This window comes from Ptychodera flava, unplaced genomic scaffold (assembly GCF_041260155.1).
Source record: "Ptychodera flava strain L36383 unplaced genomic scaffold, AS_Pfla_20210202 Scaffold_39__1_contigs__length_1403739_pilon, whole genome shotgun sequence".
In the NCBI taxonomy this organism is placed as follows: Eukaryota; Metazoa; Hemichordata; class Enteropneusta; family Ptychoderidae; genus Ptychodera; species Ptychodera flava.
The window spans coordinates 337,351-353,115 of NW_027248361.1; the positions used below are offsets into that span (position 1 = coordinate 337,351).

The 15,765-nt window shown below is 39.2% G+C and overlaps 1 protein-coding gene and 1 long non-coding RNA gene across 2 annotated transcripts in view; one reads left to right on the forward strand and one right to left on the reverse strand.

Annotated features, from left to right (window-relative positions):
• Positions 1–9,025: 9,025 nt before the first annotated feature.
• LOC139127939 (histone H4) lies at positions 9,026–9,415 on the forward strand. The gene has a single exon (XM_070693790.1). The coding sequence runs from the start codon at positions 9,029–9,031 to the stop codon at positions 9,338–9,340; it is 312 nt and encodes a 103-aa protein (XP_070549891.1). The 5' UTR covers positions 9,026–9,028; the 3' UTR covers positions 9,341–9,415.
• A 5,346-nt stretch (positions 9,416–14,761) lies between these two features.
• Positions 14,762–15,765, reverse strand: part of LOC139127931 (uncharacterized) — a 103,485-nt gene continuing 102,481 nt past the window's right edge. Inside the window, exon 2 of the long non-coding RNA XR_011551159.1 lies at positions 14,762–15,213. This is a non-coding gene — a long non-coding RNA (uncharacterized lncRNA). The remainder of the gene's footprint in view (positions 15,214–15,765) is intronic.

Sequence of the window (15,765 nt, forward strand, 5' to 3'; positions counted from 1 at the left end):
GATAGGGGGGGTCACCATGTTTTTGAAATGCCCAATAGGGGGGTCAGTGTGTTTTTGAATTTTGACACAGGCTAATCATTGCCTAAAATGCTAGTGTCAGCCACAAAATTCATCATTCAGTTGTATTTTTCGGCGCGCCCTTCGGGCGCGTAACTTTAATAATCAGTCATATTTTTCAGCACGCCCAACTTTAACATATCAAGCATACATACATCAGAGATATCTGTATGTTCAATAGTTTTCAGCGTGCTCTTCAAGCTCATTACTTTAATATATCATACATCTTTCAGCATGCCCTTCAGGTGCATGACTTTAATATACAAGGCATATATATCAGAGATATCAGGATGTTTCATATTTTTTGGCGCGCCCTTCGGGCGCCATACTTTCAGAGATATCTTGATGTTTGCTAAGTGAAAGTGTACCATTATGAAATCTGCATTTCATATGAAAAGGATGACAAATTCCTGATACTTTTCTGTTCTCTCTGTGAGAATTCAGTATGAGAAAGCAACATGCACAAATATTTCACAATATATATTTGATACAGTGACTTATTTTAGAGATAGCAAAATGACAAGATATCTTTCCTTCTCATTGATGCAATTATTTTCTTTGTTTCATAGGTTTTCTGTAGAAAGATGCTTTTTTATGAACAAAATAACAGTTAAAAAAGGCAGTTTTTGTCATTATTAGCTGTGCTTTTATGGTTTCAATGTTACACAAGAAATGGTCCTCTCAGACAATGTACACATCAGATTTGGCTAAAAAAGCTCTCTATGGCTCCTCAGTAGATTTAATTGGATGGTTGGCAAGTCTTAACACCCATCAAAGTTTTGACTCACTGCTTTTTCCTCTTTGATATTAATGATTGACATCCATTTCTGTACAACAGTTCAGGACATCTGGTTAAGCAGAGAAAGTGTGAAATACATTCACAGCTCATTCAAAATACAGCTCATTCAAAATGTACTGTATTTAAACTTTAAGATTGACACTTTGAAATTCCTATCTTACAACTGACATGTCAACAATTTCACTAAAACATAGAATGACTATTTAAAATATAAATATATGTAAAATGTAAAATATATATATATATATATATATATATATATATATATATATATATATATATATATATATATATATATATATATATATATAATATAATTTATGTCCATCTTTTTGTTTTACCTTTGTCGCGCCCGGGGGGGTCACCCTGTTTTAGAAATTTGGAATAGGGGGGGTCACCCTGTTTTCAAAATTTGGAATAGGGGGGGTCAGCCACTTTTTGACGTCGGCAAAAAAAAATCCACCGCCCCCCCCCCCCCAGGCCGAAGAAACTGACCAGTCCCTAACGAACCAGTCAATAATTGATGACCTTCGCAGCAGATGGTACGAATATCATAACCCCCCCCCCCCCCCGTCTGCAGCCAATTTCTGGAGTAAATGATCGAGATTAGAATGATTATTTCCTCGCAGTACAGTTGAAGAATTAGCAATACTTGCATATCCAAACAAGTTCACGGTTTTAGGACTGCGTTCACAAATAACGATGGGGAGCGGGGAGGGGCTTGAGGAATCACGATTGAAATCTTATTTTTTTATAGATCCCCGTCGATACCCGTCTACAATCAAAATTTTTTCAAATCCCCCACCAAATATCATATAGCTGCATATTTATAAGCGATGCACGCAAAAAAAAATGTATTGGCAGTTCTTGGCAGTTCTTGGCAGTTCTGCTCGCTGATGTTCAACACTACTTGTCATTAGCAGTTTGTAAAGTCATATTCCTGAGGCAAGTTCTTAATAGATTGATTCATTTTTAAACACATCGGTAGACTCTTTTGATTTATCAGTCAAAGCTGACTTGAGTTAATCCAACTCGATCTGGCCATGCCCATGGCACCTGTTGACGAGCACACAAAATGATGATATCATGAGACAGTATGCAAATTGTGAATTCATGGCTACGTTTAGATGCTACTTATAAGTTTTACAATATTGACAATACTTGAAGGTTAAAATATTCCATCAAATAAAAGTTTTAATCTCTGAAATTTTTGATGTAATAATGGTCCATTGGTAAAATTAAAATAATTCCATTTAGTCACATATTTTTTCATTTAAATTAGAATCTTTTTTGTACAAAGTTTTACTTTTGTGTTATTTTACGATGAGAATGTTAACATTTTGAAAATTAAGCATGGTGACCCCATCTTTTTTCTTTAATATTTGATTATTCTCATATGCTAGAATTCAAAAATCCCTGATAACTTTCAAGTCTCCTGGTCTTCCATGTGCTGCTTTCTGGCCTGATCTTGTGTAAAAGTATGTTTTACTGTCATGAGCGTCACATGACCCGAACTCTCCTTCAGCTACTTCATAGTCACGGCTATCTCTGTCACTGCCGGTATGCAGTGACAGTGACACTGTCCGTAGGCAGCAGCAGGGCAGTAGCTGTATTAACGTTGATAATTTTGACAATAAGTTTGTTCAGTTCATACAACTGCATTCTTGTTGTTCTTCCTAGAACGTGTTGAACTGTCCAGTATTCAGCTTGCCAACACGGACTGTGAATATGTACCCCGCATTTGTATCATTGACAAATGACTTTCAGTCTGGACTCTTATTCGATTATAACCCAATATTCACATATAATAATAATAATAAAGAATATCTATAATGCGCCTAATCTAAAAAGGGAGCTGTAGGCGCAGGAAAAAATACACTATTCCTAAAAAAATATTTCTTGAGGGCATGGCGGAATGAATATACATATGTGAATCCATGTGGCGTAGGTTGACAGGCAGACTGTTCCAAGTTTTCGGTCCTGAGTGGGAAAAAGACCTTTCACCAAAGGATTTTGTAGCAACACGTGGTATTCTAAAAAGACGTTTGTCAGATGAAGAACGTAGGTGTCTAGAAGGAGTATACATTTGCAAAAGGTCAGAGAGATATTGAGGTCCAGTCCCTGAAACCAAGTCGAAAAAAACTGTAGAAAGTTTGTATTGTGTACGACTAGCAATGGGCAACCAGTGCAGCGATATCAAAACAGGTTGTACGTTGTGTGAGTTTTTTGCTTTCTAGACAAGTCTAGCAGATGCATTTTGAACACGTTGCAATTTGTCAATGAGGTGTTTTGGGCAGCCAGAAAGAAGGCTATTGCAGTAATTTAAACGAGATAGAACAAAAGCAATAACAAGAGTCTGAGTGGCTTGAACAGTGAGCAGATGACGAATACATATGCAGGCTTTTGTTCACAAACTGAATATTGTGTGTTTCAGCATGCTATAGGGAGACAGCAAGAAACTGTATTTGATATACTGCATATAAATATTCAAAAAAGATTATCAACAGTTGCAGCTTTTGCCTCGATACTCGACCTACTTGTTTGTTTGTTTTACAGAAATTCGTACATTTTTTTTAATTTTTCGAGACAAGAAGTAATGAAATGCGACAAAATGGTTCTAGATCTCGTTTAATTATTTTTAACATTATAACAAATGTACGACATTAAAATATTATTAAATTTTCATTGAATCACCCAACGTACCCTGAAATCGTAAAAAAAGGAACCAAAAAAATTTCAGGTCCCCTCCCTTTAGGTAGAGCAACATTTTCAAGTCCCCCTTTACTACCCCAAAATTTTCAAATCCCCCTGAATTCCTCCAGCCCTATAACTTTTTCTTTTGAACGCAACCTTACGACAATCGGCTATTGATGACACTATTACTGGAGTCAGTTGAAAAAAGAATAAAGTTCCCCCAGTGGTTCGATACTGACCTGATCTCCCTCGTTAGGGAGATGAAAATCGCGAGACACCAGTATAAACGTACTAAGTCTCGTAGTACTCTGTTTTCTCGCGCTTGCGTGCTCATCTTAACCTAGCCAAGGACGTACGTTATCGGGAATATCTCTCAGATGTCCATGCCTCCATCCACGATAACAGCAAACGTTTTTGGGGTTATGTGAAATCAAAACGTATAAATTAACTCTGAACTCTTTGAACTTTGAATTTAACAGTAAGTATTCTTACTCCAGCTCTGAGGCTACTCAACTGTTTGCCGATTTTTTTGCTTCTGTGTTCACTGAAAGCTTAATTATATACGCTTTAGACAACTATCGCACTTTAAAGGTATACAGTCACCTGTAATCTGAATATGCCCATATATGGTCAAAGGGGCGTTCCTTGGTATTCAAAATGCCCGTGTGAGGGCGCTGTTTTTAAAAAGCGGCCACCCGCTTAAAATCTGTGATTGGTTAGATTTTCTCTTTCCATGGTAACAGTGGCAAAATTGGAACAGGTGACAGTATACCTTTAATATCAGTCCTCACGGTAAAGAGAAAGTCATCGCGTCCCTTGACCTGAACAAAGCGAGTAGCCCGGACGGTATCTCCGCCTGTGTCATTAACCCTTTGAGCGCCAAAGTCTACTTTTGTCACATTTATAAAATGCACTCCAATTATTTTGTTTTTCAGATATTTGCCAAAATTTTGATGAAAACCTGTAGCCAATGAAATTTGATGTCCGTTTGGTCCAAAATAATTAAAAAAAAATCATAGAAAACTTCATAAAAATTGCTAAAATGTTGCACTAAAATTTTGGTGGGAAAATTACAGCACTCAAAGGGTTATATTGAAATATTATTAGTCACCCATGCGTCAGTTCAGACGGTTTGTGAAGTGATATTTGAATGGTCGACGATGTGTAAGTTGGTTTTTATTCGATTACTCTTTTTACCGATCAACATTTCACAACACGGCCAAGCAATGGTCTCTTTGACAATACGGATTGACCGACAGGTATCTTTGATGTCAAATGTTGCATGATCATAGTTCAGAAAAAATGTGACAATGTCATTTTGGATCAAATGAATATTTTCTGAAGTCGGTTGTACCGCGTTGCAGTGTGAGCATATTGATAGGCGACAGAATCCAGTGTTCTCTCCGGGATTCATAGGCCTGGTGTATACAAGGGTTCGACACACTGACATCGTGGAGGCAAAAGGGCTTTCCTATTACAGATTTTGCCTATAGCTTATACCTGGTCGTTCAATCACTATCATGCTTTCTTGGGTTGACCAATATCGTATACCGCACTAATGTACTTCTATTCTGATTATCCCTTAGTGTTTGTAAACGCACGGTCCGTCTATCTATTAGAGGGACCGTGGTTTAGGATATACCCATGTTATTACAAAACCGACAGATTTAATTGACAAGTATTCCTTCAATTTATTCTTAAAGTTTAAGTGATCTTTGCTGCAAATAGCTGCAAATGATTCTAGCGAGGGATTTCATCAGAGTTTAAGTCTATTGCGTTTTCACGTGGGATGCACCCAAGCGACAAATGTCTATACTCGAATTTTAAAGCAGTTTCAATCTTGTACATTTTTACTCAATATTGATTACTGAATTCAATTTTACAACTCCGCATTCTATTCTGAATTAAATTTTACAACTCAACTCGACTTTCCGTGTCCCTTTCTACATCATTTTATTTTACACCAAAATTATCTATCACAGTTCAACATGTTTCTGTCCTTTTTATTCTTCTAAATTTCATTTTACAATTTAACATAACAAATTCCCATTTTATTTTCAGAAATTCCATGTTACACTGAATGTGATGAATCTGGTGATTGCATTCGCGTAAGAAGTCAATCGTGGAGAATTGGCATTTTGAATACTTCATGTTAGAGCGACCTCTATCGACTTAGGGTTGATTTTCCGTAACGTTCGCCAGCAGCCGACGCAGATCTTGCGCGTCAAAGCTCTTGTGAAAACGACCTTGGATTTGTGACCGTGTTTGTACCGATCCATGTATTTTTCACGATTTGAATAATTCTGTTTCTGCAAGTTGACGGAACTGCAAATCAGTTAGACGAAAACATAGGTAGCCGTAATTCAGAACACACAGAGAGTGCGCATAGACTCATCTGTGAATACGCAAGCGGTTCCATTTTCATGGTAGTTTATTACGACACCAATCGGTGTCGCTCATTTTTTATAATGAATTATATTACCATGCCCTATCCATTGCGTTTTAATTGGTCTAGCTGAACCACGTGACTACCCACAAATACACAGTAATGGTTTGGTTTCATGCCCGTGAATATGAATAATATCGTAAACATCGTAACTTTACAGCTAAAACGAAAATTGTGATTAGTACAAAGATCATAATCAACTACAAATAAAATGGAGCACTTGTAGGCCAAGTTTAAGACGCTTTTTTTCAAAAAAATCTCCGGATTTGCAAAATTTTTGCAGCACGCGCACTACTCACAGACAAGTTCTGGGGCCCCGTTGTCGTTTGCACTGGAAATTTTCGTAAAGTTTGGCGGTTTTTCGGGGTTCGTTGATAATATAATTTAAATAACAGACTCCGCACTGACCATTGACGTTTATTTATGGGCGCGAGCGAGAGGAAAGCCAAATTAACGGGCTCGGCAAGCCTCGCCGGTTAATTTTGGCTTTCCTCTCGCCCTTGCCCATAAATAAACGTTAATGGTCAGCGCATCGCCCGTTATTTCTATAATGTTATGCCATTCCTTGATTACATCAACCCATTCCTGCTTTAATAATGACTATCTGTGACTGACTCCCATTTCGGCATACTACCTTGATTGTCAAAACATCTATTTTTAACCATATTTCCGTGGGCCGTCGAGGTTTCCGAACGTTTACCCTCTGGCGTATTCACGCTGAATGCGCTAGAAAGTTTAGGGGCAAAAAGTTCAGTATGTATCACAAGCGTATTAAAGGTAGAGGAATCGATCCCAGGGATGGAGTTTGTTCTAGTCTGTAACAGGATTATTAAAAGGTTTACGTCATTATGCCAATTTGACGAAAGAATCAAATTAACAATAGCAATTTCAAAATGACAATAGCCGCCATAGTTCAAACCTAGTTTTCACAAAACAAAATAACTAGGCTGCATTCACAAATAATGGTGAGGGGGTGCTGGGGAATCGCGATTGAAATCTTATTTATTCAGATCCCCCTAAGTACCCTCAAAATATTTTCAATTCCCCGTCTATATGATCAAACGTCTTAAAGCCCCCCTCAAATTATCATAGAATCGTACATTTATTAGGGATGCACGTACAGAAAAATAAAACGTTCGACACTACCTGTTATCAGCAGTTCGTAGCCATATTCAACTTAAGTTGGAGGTCTTTGGTTGTGTTTCTATACAAATCATACCAAACATGTAAAATACTGACTCAGTGAATGAGATTTTCACAAAGTTTATACTTATACGCATACTTCTTGTAAATGATAACTCCATTTAACAAATTCCCATTTATTGTTGAGCATGCATCTATACACTAAATTCAAAATGAAAATGGCAGCGGATTTCAAGTTGTACAATTGGACCAGGGAATTCAACAATGAGATATTTAGTATTTTTTGGACAAGAAATGGCAAAAATTATCCCTGAAATACAATATTGCAGGTTTTATCACAATTTTCACAAATCTGATATTGATCATTGCTATTAACCTTCGTATCAAATTTCAAAGCAAATGACCCAAAAATACAAAGATGCAAAGTTCACCACAATTTGGACAAACCTCACAGGGGTTAACCCTTGGACTCTGCATACCAAGTTTCAAAACAATAGACCAAGTTGTTTTACGGAAGAAGAGTTTTAGACGAAATACAGGAAAAATTACCACTGAAATACACATAAGAACATTCCACCACACTTAGATCAATTGTAACTTAGGTAACCTGCATGCCGAGTTTCAACCAAATCAGGCCAGTTGTTACATAACTTTAGCAATTTGCAGGATTTGCCTTTTGAACATGTTCGCATCTCCACCCCTTGGTGCGCCTGTACACCAAATCGAAAGATGGAAGGTGCTGCGGTTTTGGGGCTTTTGATGTGGACCGACGTACATACATATGTACATAGATAAATACATACATCAGGTTACACCATGTCTTTATACAGTTGTACTACTTTTTAATCTATAGTGTTTTCATTCTTTCCTATTACTTTTTATCATTTCATAACTGCAACTAAACGCTTCAGTACATTTCCAAATAAACTGAGTAGGCCATTCTTCCTCTCCACATTTTGAGCAACCCCCTTGTAGCTTTTAATTTTTTGAGTTAGCCCCCTCATATTCCTCCGACCCCCCGCCATGAATTATGACGGCTCTGGGCGATGTTATTAGTATCGATATTTTCTAATTTTGATACTAGACGATATATTTCCTGTATTGATTGTTCTTGCAATGTCGCACCATGGAGTATGAACTTCTTCCGCCATGCGTAGTGTAACTCCGATATGTTGATATTATTTTATGATATTATATTCAAAGATCGACCTAAACTGATTTTCAAAAGATGTCGTACTACCATACCATATTAACGTCGCGAGTTGTAGAATAATTAGGCCAAATAAAGATATGAAAATTATAAAAATATGTTGCCGGTAACATTCCCGCCGGAAATTAGGGTACGTAGGTCAGAACATGGAGGTAGCAGAGTCTACCTTTTACTCCGTTTTAAAGTCTATGCTTCTACTTCCATGGTCAGAACAATTTATTGTTTATTTTTCTCTTTGTTGGCTGAGAACCATTAAATACCATCAAAATTAAAGGATATGCTAACATTGTTTTGAAAATGTGAAAATCATGTCTAGGGTCGGCCTGTAGGTCAAGTTATAAGAATCACATATATTTTTTGTTTGACCTTTATGACTTTGTGATTGGTTTATATCAGTAGTAGACTTGGCCTAGATCACTTGACATTGGTACCCTGGGCAATGTCGTCATGTTGTGATATCGCGTAGCCAGAGCTTTACTGCAATTGGACGGCAATGTTAATGTTATGCATTAACGGACCAATCAGATTGTAACAGGTCTTTTTTGTGTTACTTGGCGGGAATCTTTAAGCAACATCGATTAAGATTTAAATCTTAAACCGTGTTTTCTGTTGCGTTCGCAAGTGCCTTATATAGCCGTGTGTTTCATTTCAGGATCACATATTCCATTGAATAGCAATCATGTCTGGTCGTGGCAAAGGAGGCAAAGGTCTGGGAAAAGGAGGCGCCAAGCGTCATCGTAAGGTTCTGCGTGATAACATCCAAGGTATCACCAAGCCAGCTATCCGTCGTCTGGCCCGTCGTGGTGGTGTCAAGCGTATCTCTGGTCTCATCTACGAAGAAACCCGTGGTGTACTCAAGGTCTTCTTGGAGAACGTCATCCGTGATGCCGTCACCTACACCGAGCACGCCAAGAGAAAGACCGTCACCGCCATGGATGTGGTCTACGCTCTGAAACGCCAGGGCCGTACTCTGTACGGTTTCGGCGGTTAGATCACAAGCTACAAAACCCATACCAAACGGCCCTTTTCAGGGCCACCACATTCTCCAAAAAGAGAACTACCGTTAAACCTGATAAGTCAAAGGGGGTTCGCACAAAGGTTTTTTTTGGTAATTTTTTAAGTTCAATTATTCTGCGCGTATGTCAGGCATTTTACATATGGAGCACGGGATTATTTCTTGGTCCTCACCGTCCGAAAAAGAGCAGAATACAAATAGGCAAGTCTGCAGTGGACCTTTCGAGGAATCAGTCAGGCTTGTCGGCAGACCTTTCGAGGTGTCGCTCACGAAATTCAAAATAAGTAAATAATCGACATTATTTCAGATCGTAATTTTAGTCAGTCCATATATAGCCTGTATTCCAAATCTTATAGATTCATTGGTCTTCATTACGCTAATATTTTTCCAAACATTTGAAATGGCTACATAAAAAGCAGGCAACCTTTGTCTTGAAGAATTTTTAAGACCGCACCGCCCAATCTCCACTTGTCGAAGCCTTGGTGAGAGCTGAACAATAAAAGATCGCCATCAATAAGACTATTTATGTAAAAAAAGACACATCCTTGAAGACCATGGATAGTTTAAATAGTTATCCTTGATAAGACTAAATTAAAGCAAGTTGGTTTATACTCGATTTTTAATAAGCAAACTCCATTTTTGGGAGGTTTTTTTGGTACACATGGGCAGGTTCGCGCCAATACTCGTGATTGCGTCATGAAATGCAAGGCCATTTCACACATCTCGAAGTGCGTGGGTTGAGGTGTCAAATGACTGCAATTGAACTGCACAATACCTGAATACAGGTATCGTAAACCGTCACAATTACATACTCTTCGTGTATCCTTTCTACCACAGCTGCACAGGAAGGCGCTCAAAGTCACGGTAGATCACTATCAGATATATCGGTCAGCTGTTTCTACAGGTACATCAAAACACAGTACGTTTCAAACTATTTCACAATGTTAATTTATCTATGTCCACCTATCATGTAGCCAGTAATCAGTGCATTATTCCCTGCTAAATACCTGCTAACTGCCGCATCTGTACGAATAATTCATATTCAGTCGATAAAGTCAGTGTAGCATGTAAGATGACTTCACCATAACCATAGATTCTGGACCCTCGCTCCAGGGTCTATGCAATAACATATCTCCATAGCTTCCAATGCGTCAGTTCAGACACCCCGTCCACCACGAGACCGGTAGAATAATAGGGAAATGTTGTCTTCATACGCACTGTATACGAGAACGTTTAAGAAAAACTGTATTTCACCTTTGGTGCTCCATTTATTTTCCTGAAACGTAAAACTTAGTAGCTCGGTATGTACCTTGCTGTACAAAGAAAGTTGCATTGCGTATCGTAGGAATGAAGAGATAAGATATGATTAAAGTCGTTCTCGATGATTGCTGTCGTCTGATAAAATTGGATCTCCCATCAACGCGTGGAACACAACGCTGACGCGCGAAACGTGAACGTCAACAAGGAGAGTATGTTTTACATGGGAATTTGAAACAAGAAAATGATAACAGAAGACAAGTCTTTTTGACAAGCCCGAACCAAAACCAATCGACTCCTATGTGTATAAAGCATTCAGTGTGTTTTGTTAAAGGCCCCGTTTGTGAAGTGATATTGTAATGGGCGACCAGATGTAAGTCTGCTTTCATTATCTCGTTAATGACCGACCAACATTTCACAATACGGCCATGCACTGCATTCTTTGGCAATAAAGATTGTTCGACAGGTACCATAGGGGAAAGAAATCAGTCCCCTGGGGTGGGGAGGGAGTTTTTTTGTGCAACGGTTTACCTCATTTGATTTTATTAATTTTGACTGTGATATTTCAAATAAAGTTAAGTCCAAACCGTCTGACTGCTTTCTTTATTACAACAAGTAATTTTATTAATTTTGCCTATGGTATTTCAAATACAGATTTCGACTCGACACCGTCTGACTTCTTTATATATTACCGACAAGTCCTTGGCCCAGGGCCGGCCAGAACTAATCCGGCAGAATGTGAGAAGATAAGCTAATCTTTTGTCCGCGTTCACATTACGTTCAACGCTGTCCTAGCCTAGATCATTTGGTAGCGTCTAGCCGACCGTTGACCTTATACAGGTCAAAATACATTCATCAGATACATTCCAGTTCCTACATAGAAAATCATGTCATCCAAAATCAACCTTCAAGGGCCTAATCAAAGGCGAGGTACATGAGGACATGTAACAATGAAGAAGACTTCACCAACAAAGTCAAAACATTTAATGAAAAGCTATTACTGCGAGAATATCCACAACAAGAAATATCAAACATCAATGCGGAAACAAATTACGCTACACGAAGAACACATTTAAATCACAAACAAACGCACAACAACAACACAAATAAATTGATATTTGCTACCAAATATAGTCCACACATCAAAACAAAAGACATCAAACAAGCACTCCTGAAGAACTGGGAAGAAATAGAAAAAGACCAAACACTAAATAATTTATTCACGATGAAACCGATCATCCCTTACAAAAGAAATCCAAAAATTGGCGACACACTCATAAATGCACAAGTACACAATCTTAGAGAACGACCGAACACAATGAAACACAACAAACTGACCCAAACATAAGTATTCTAGCCTCCTTGCTAGACGAACAAAACACTGACAATAATTAAGGAAACCGCTGCGAATATCCCTATATCGCAAATTAATTAGCAACAGTATTGCTAGTGCACCAGATCATCTTGCAGTTTGTTTATCGAAAACACTGCGGGGTGCGTGTGCGGTGTCCCCTAGACAAAACACTATTGCAGAAGCCGTTCATATAGCGTGAACGATGGTACATTAAAGGATTAACTTTTACAAGTAAAGTTACATTGCTTTTGCCAGTTTTTGTTGAATTGCTGTGGTAAATTCCATTGCCTAGGGAACATGTTGAAGCAACCAAATTCGACAGACTTTCCCTGAAGAAAAAGTGCAGGAGAGAAAACGGTAGGTACTGTCATGACTTTGACTTCGTTTCCTTGTACAGGCGTTGTCATCATAAATGCCGTCATTACCACTGTCTCACAAAAACTGTAATTTGCGTCCGGCATTGAGGTGAAATCCGTATTTTTAACTTTTATTTTCATAAAGTGATCAGTTTACGTCGAGGTTTACAATGTGCGTAGTTTTTCTATATGATGTACAACATGAACCTTTTCACGTTTAACACCCATCGAGCGATATGTCATCTTACCTCAAGCATGTACTTCGACAATTTTCCATCAAACGGACGGCTTCCTTGAGTGAAATTCAAAGTCTCTAAATTTATAAATTTATCTCGTTTCGAAGAAACCGATTTGCCGACCGACCGCTTTAAAGTAGATGCGTATTCTTAGAGTGACAGTGAGAATAGACAGTTGTGTAAGTAACCCGTATTTTATCGGCCGTGCACCGATGTAGTTTCTAAAAAGTTACTACTTGTAAAACTTCCAGGCTTCGAGGTTCTGTTATCCGACATGTCGTAGCGAAATTCTGTGAGAACTACAAGTAATACAGACAAAAGTTTGGGTTTCTGACGGTTCCATGTATGAGCTGATTATCAAGTTGAAATTATTGTGTGGATAGTCGTTGCTGCTGGTCCGCGGCGTGGCGGGAATTTGTCACGTACAAACATTCTTCAACTGTCAGCCATATAAACCTCTCCAGTTTTCATCGACGGCTTTCGTGGTTTCGAAGAAGACCTTTTTTTTCTCGGATATATTTCTGACAACCTCGGCTTAGAGGCAAAGTCGATGTCGTCTCGTAGTACACCCTGTGCGAGTCTCGGCCTTGACATGACACAAGCAGACATACGTCACTGTTCAGTCACATTTATTTGGATGCGTCATACGGATAATATCATTATTCAGGGGGGTATCGGACTAAAGTGGGCACATAGTAGAGTTTTCTCAAGAAATATAAAACGGAAAAGGACAGTCATATCATAAATTTCAAAGAATGCTGAAATGCCATAGTTTTTAATCGTTAATCGATGGCAAAGTTCGTATTTTGACCTCAACGTATCCAATCGAGAAAGTAAACTTGGCATGACTCAAAGTTTGAAAATGTGTTGTCTTGTCTCCCGCGGCCTGGCATGGCCCGGAGGCACTGACGTTTCGTACTTCGAATTCTGAGAGCTATCAAATCGTCACGATCAGCGGACACGAAATTACTATTTTCAAATTGTCATCACTGAAAAAATGCAGAGAAATGAGAAAACACGGTGAGAAAAAAGGCATTTCATCGATGCTGTTGATAACCTTCCTTTCGCTTCTGATCTACCCAGTGCAAAACTGGTACCTTTTCAAACCACTCATGACTCAGAAACCCAACTCATTCCAACTGGCCCGATACAACCGGCCCGAATTCAATTTGTTGGGAAGGCAACGATAGCTTTTCCTGCAAACGTAGACAGACCTGCAGTGTGCACTGAAAGGAATAGTTGGCGACATCTTTTCGAAACTCTGAAAATATAGCTAAAGAAGGAGCCATATCTCAGTCAGTACGGCCAAACCTTAGCGTTCACACCGACTATGGGGACAGAGCATTTTCAAACGAAACGGAAATGTCAAGGAAAGGCGATGACTTATTTTCTAAAATTGAAGAAAATGCTTAAAATTTGGCTGTGTTAGTCAATCAAGCGAAATATTTTTGTTCCAATAAAATCAGTCTCGATTCTACCCTCTACTAGACTAAATCGACAACGGAGGGTGCATAGGTACGCGGTAGAACGTGTAAATCTCAAACAACGGGCGAATTGGTTTCGGGCGAGTTGATTCTTGGCTGTTCAAGTTGGAGAAAGTGCGAGTTAATTGTCATTCGTACAAAACGGTCAAGAAAACTTAAGGAAAATAGGAAATCAATGACATTTACCGCAGACGTGGTGATACACATACATGTAGGCAAAAGCAATTTACTAGTAACTTCATAGAAAGTCAATGCTTTACTTCAGTAATTTATCGGTCATGCAAAATGAACGGCCTCTACTTTATGAGACACCCAACGGTGTTTTGATAAACAGACTGAAAGATGATCTGCCAAACTTCATGCACATAGCGATAGTGCTGCCAGCTAATCTCTTTGCGATGTAGGTATATTCCCAGCGGTTTCCCTAAGTATATTGGGGCTTGGGTGTACCAACAATTATCGCGAACCACGAACCACGAACAGTGAAACATAAATCTAAGGAGAGCAATCTCCAAAGAAAAGCGACTGAGGAAGAAACCACACACTGGTTTCGAAACGTAGCGTCAAAGGATCACCCTGTCATTCGACAGCCAGATTACGGCTACGTCTCGCCATGGCTTATATCTACACCAATAGCCAAACACACAAAATCAAACCATGGAGGTAGTAGAGACCTCCATGATCAAACACAAACACAGAGAACGAAAAAATAGTGTAGGCGATGTGTGCAGCCGCTTTCCCTTTATTACAAACGCTGTGAGATGATATTGTAGGCGATTCGATCCCTTGACGTGCCGTCCATCAGATTTTTCACCATATCTTCGTTCCAAATGCCTAAAAGACACTTGATTTCTTCCGTAGCCCAGTTGACTCCTCGACTCGCCATGTCTAAAATGATACTGAATCGTCGAATAGGTCAAAGACTACACTGCATGTCAACTACAGAGGGCGTCAACTGGGACCTGAGTCGGACAAAACGCGTTCACATACGCTGTTTACTGCTCGGCCAGAGACCTGGGTCGGCCACAAACCACCCCTCTCGACTAGGACAGAAATTGTCCGGACAGTGGCCGGCCAGAACCGTTCACACCTGTTTTTTGGGTCGGCCACGAACCTGGCTAGGACAAGGGCCTAGTCTTTTTTGGCTAATGTGAACGGCCCTCTTATCTCCTCTCCAACTTGTGTATACGCCACTGTAATTGCTCCGAAAACATTGCCAACTTGCTAATCCGCTGTCGGTATCAGCGGATTAAGTGATCGAGTCAACACCACAGCCGTATCCTTATTTCACTACGTGTGGGAAGGCTGTGGTGTTGACTTAATAGGCTAATCCGCTGATACGCACAGTCATTAACAAGCAATTAGAGTGGTATGGGCACTGGTTGAAGAGGAGATAAGGAATTGTAGTTTTAAGTCGAAAGCTTTATTTGAAATATCACAGTCAAAATTAATTAAATCAAATACGGTAAACCATTGCACAAACAAACCCTCCACCCCACCCCAGGGGGACTTTTATCTGCCCCCTGTGCAGGTACCTTTGATGTCAAATGTTGCATGATCCACAGTGGAGAGACTGCGCATGATATCATAGTTCAATAAAATATACAGTATTGTTTGCGATCAAATTAACAATTTCAGAATATGGTTGTACTACGTTGTGAGGTGAACATGTTGATAGGCGACGTCAACAGTCTCAGTATTCTCTCCTGGTTTC

What these genes read in the sequence shown, in the direction of transcription:
- LOC139127939 (XM_070693790.1), top strand. Translation starts at nt 9,029, where the DNA reads ATGTCTGGTCGTGGCAAAGGAGGCAAAGGTCTGGGAAAAGGAGGCGCC.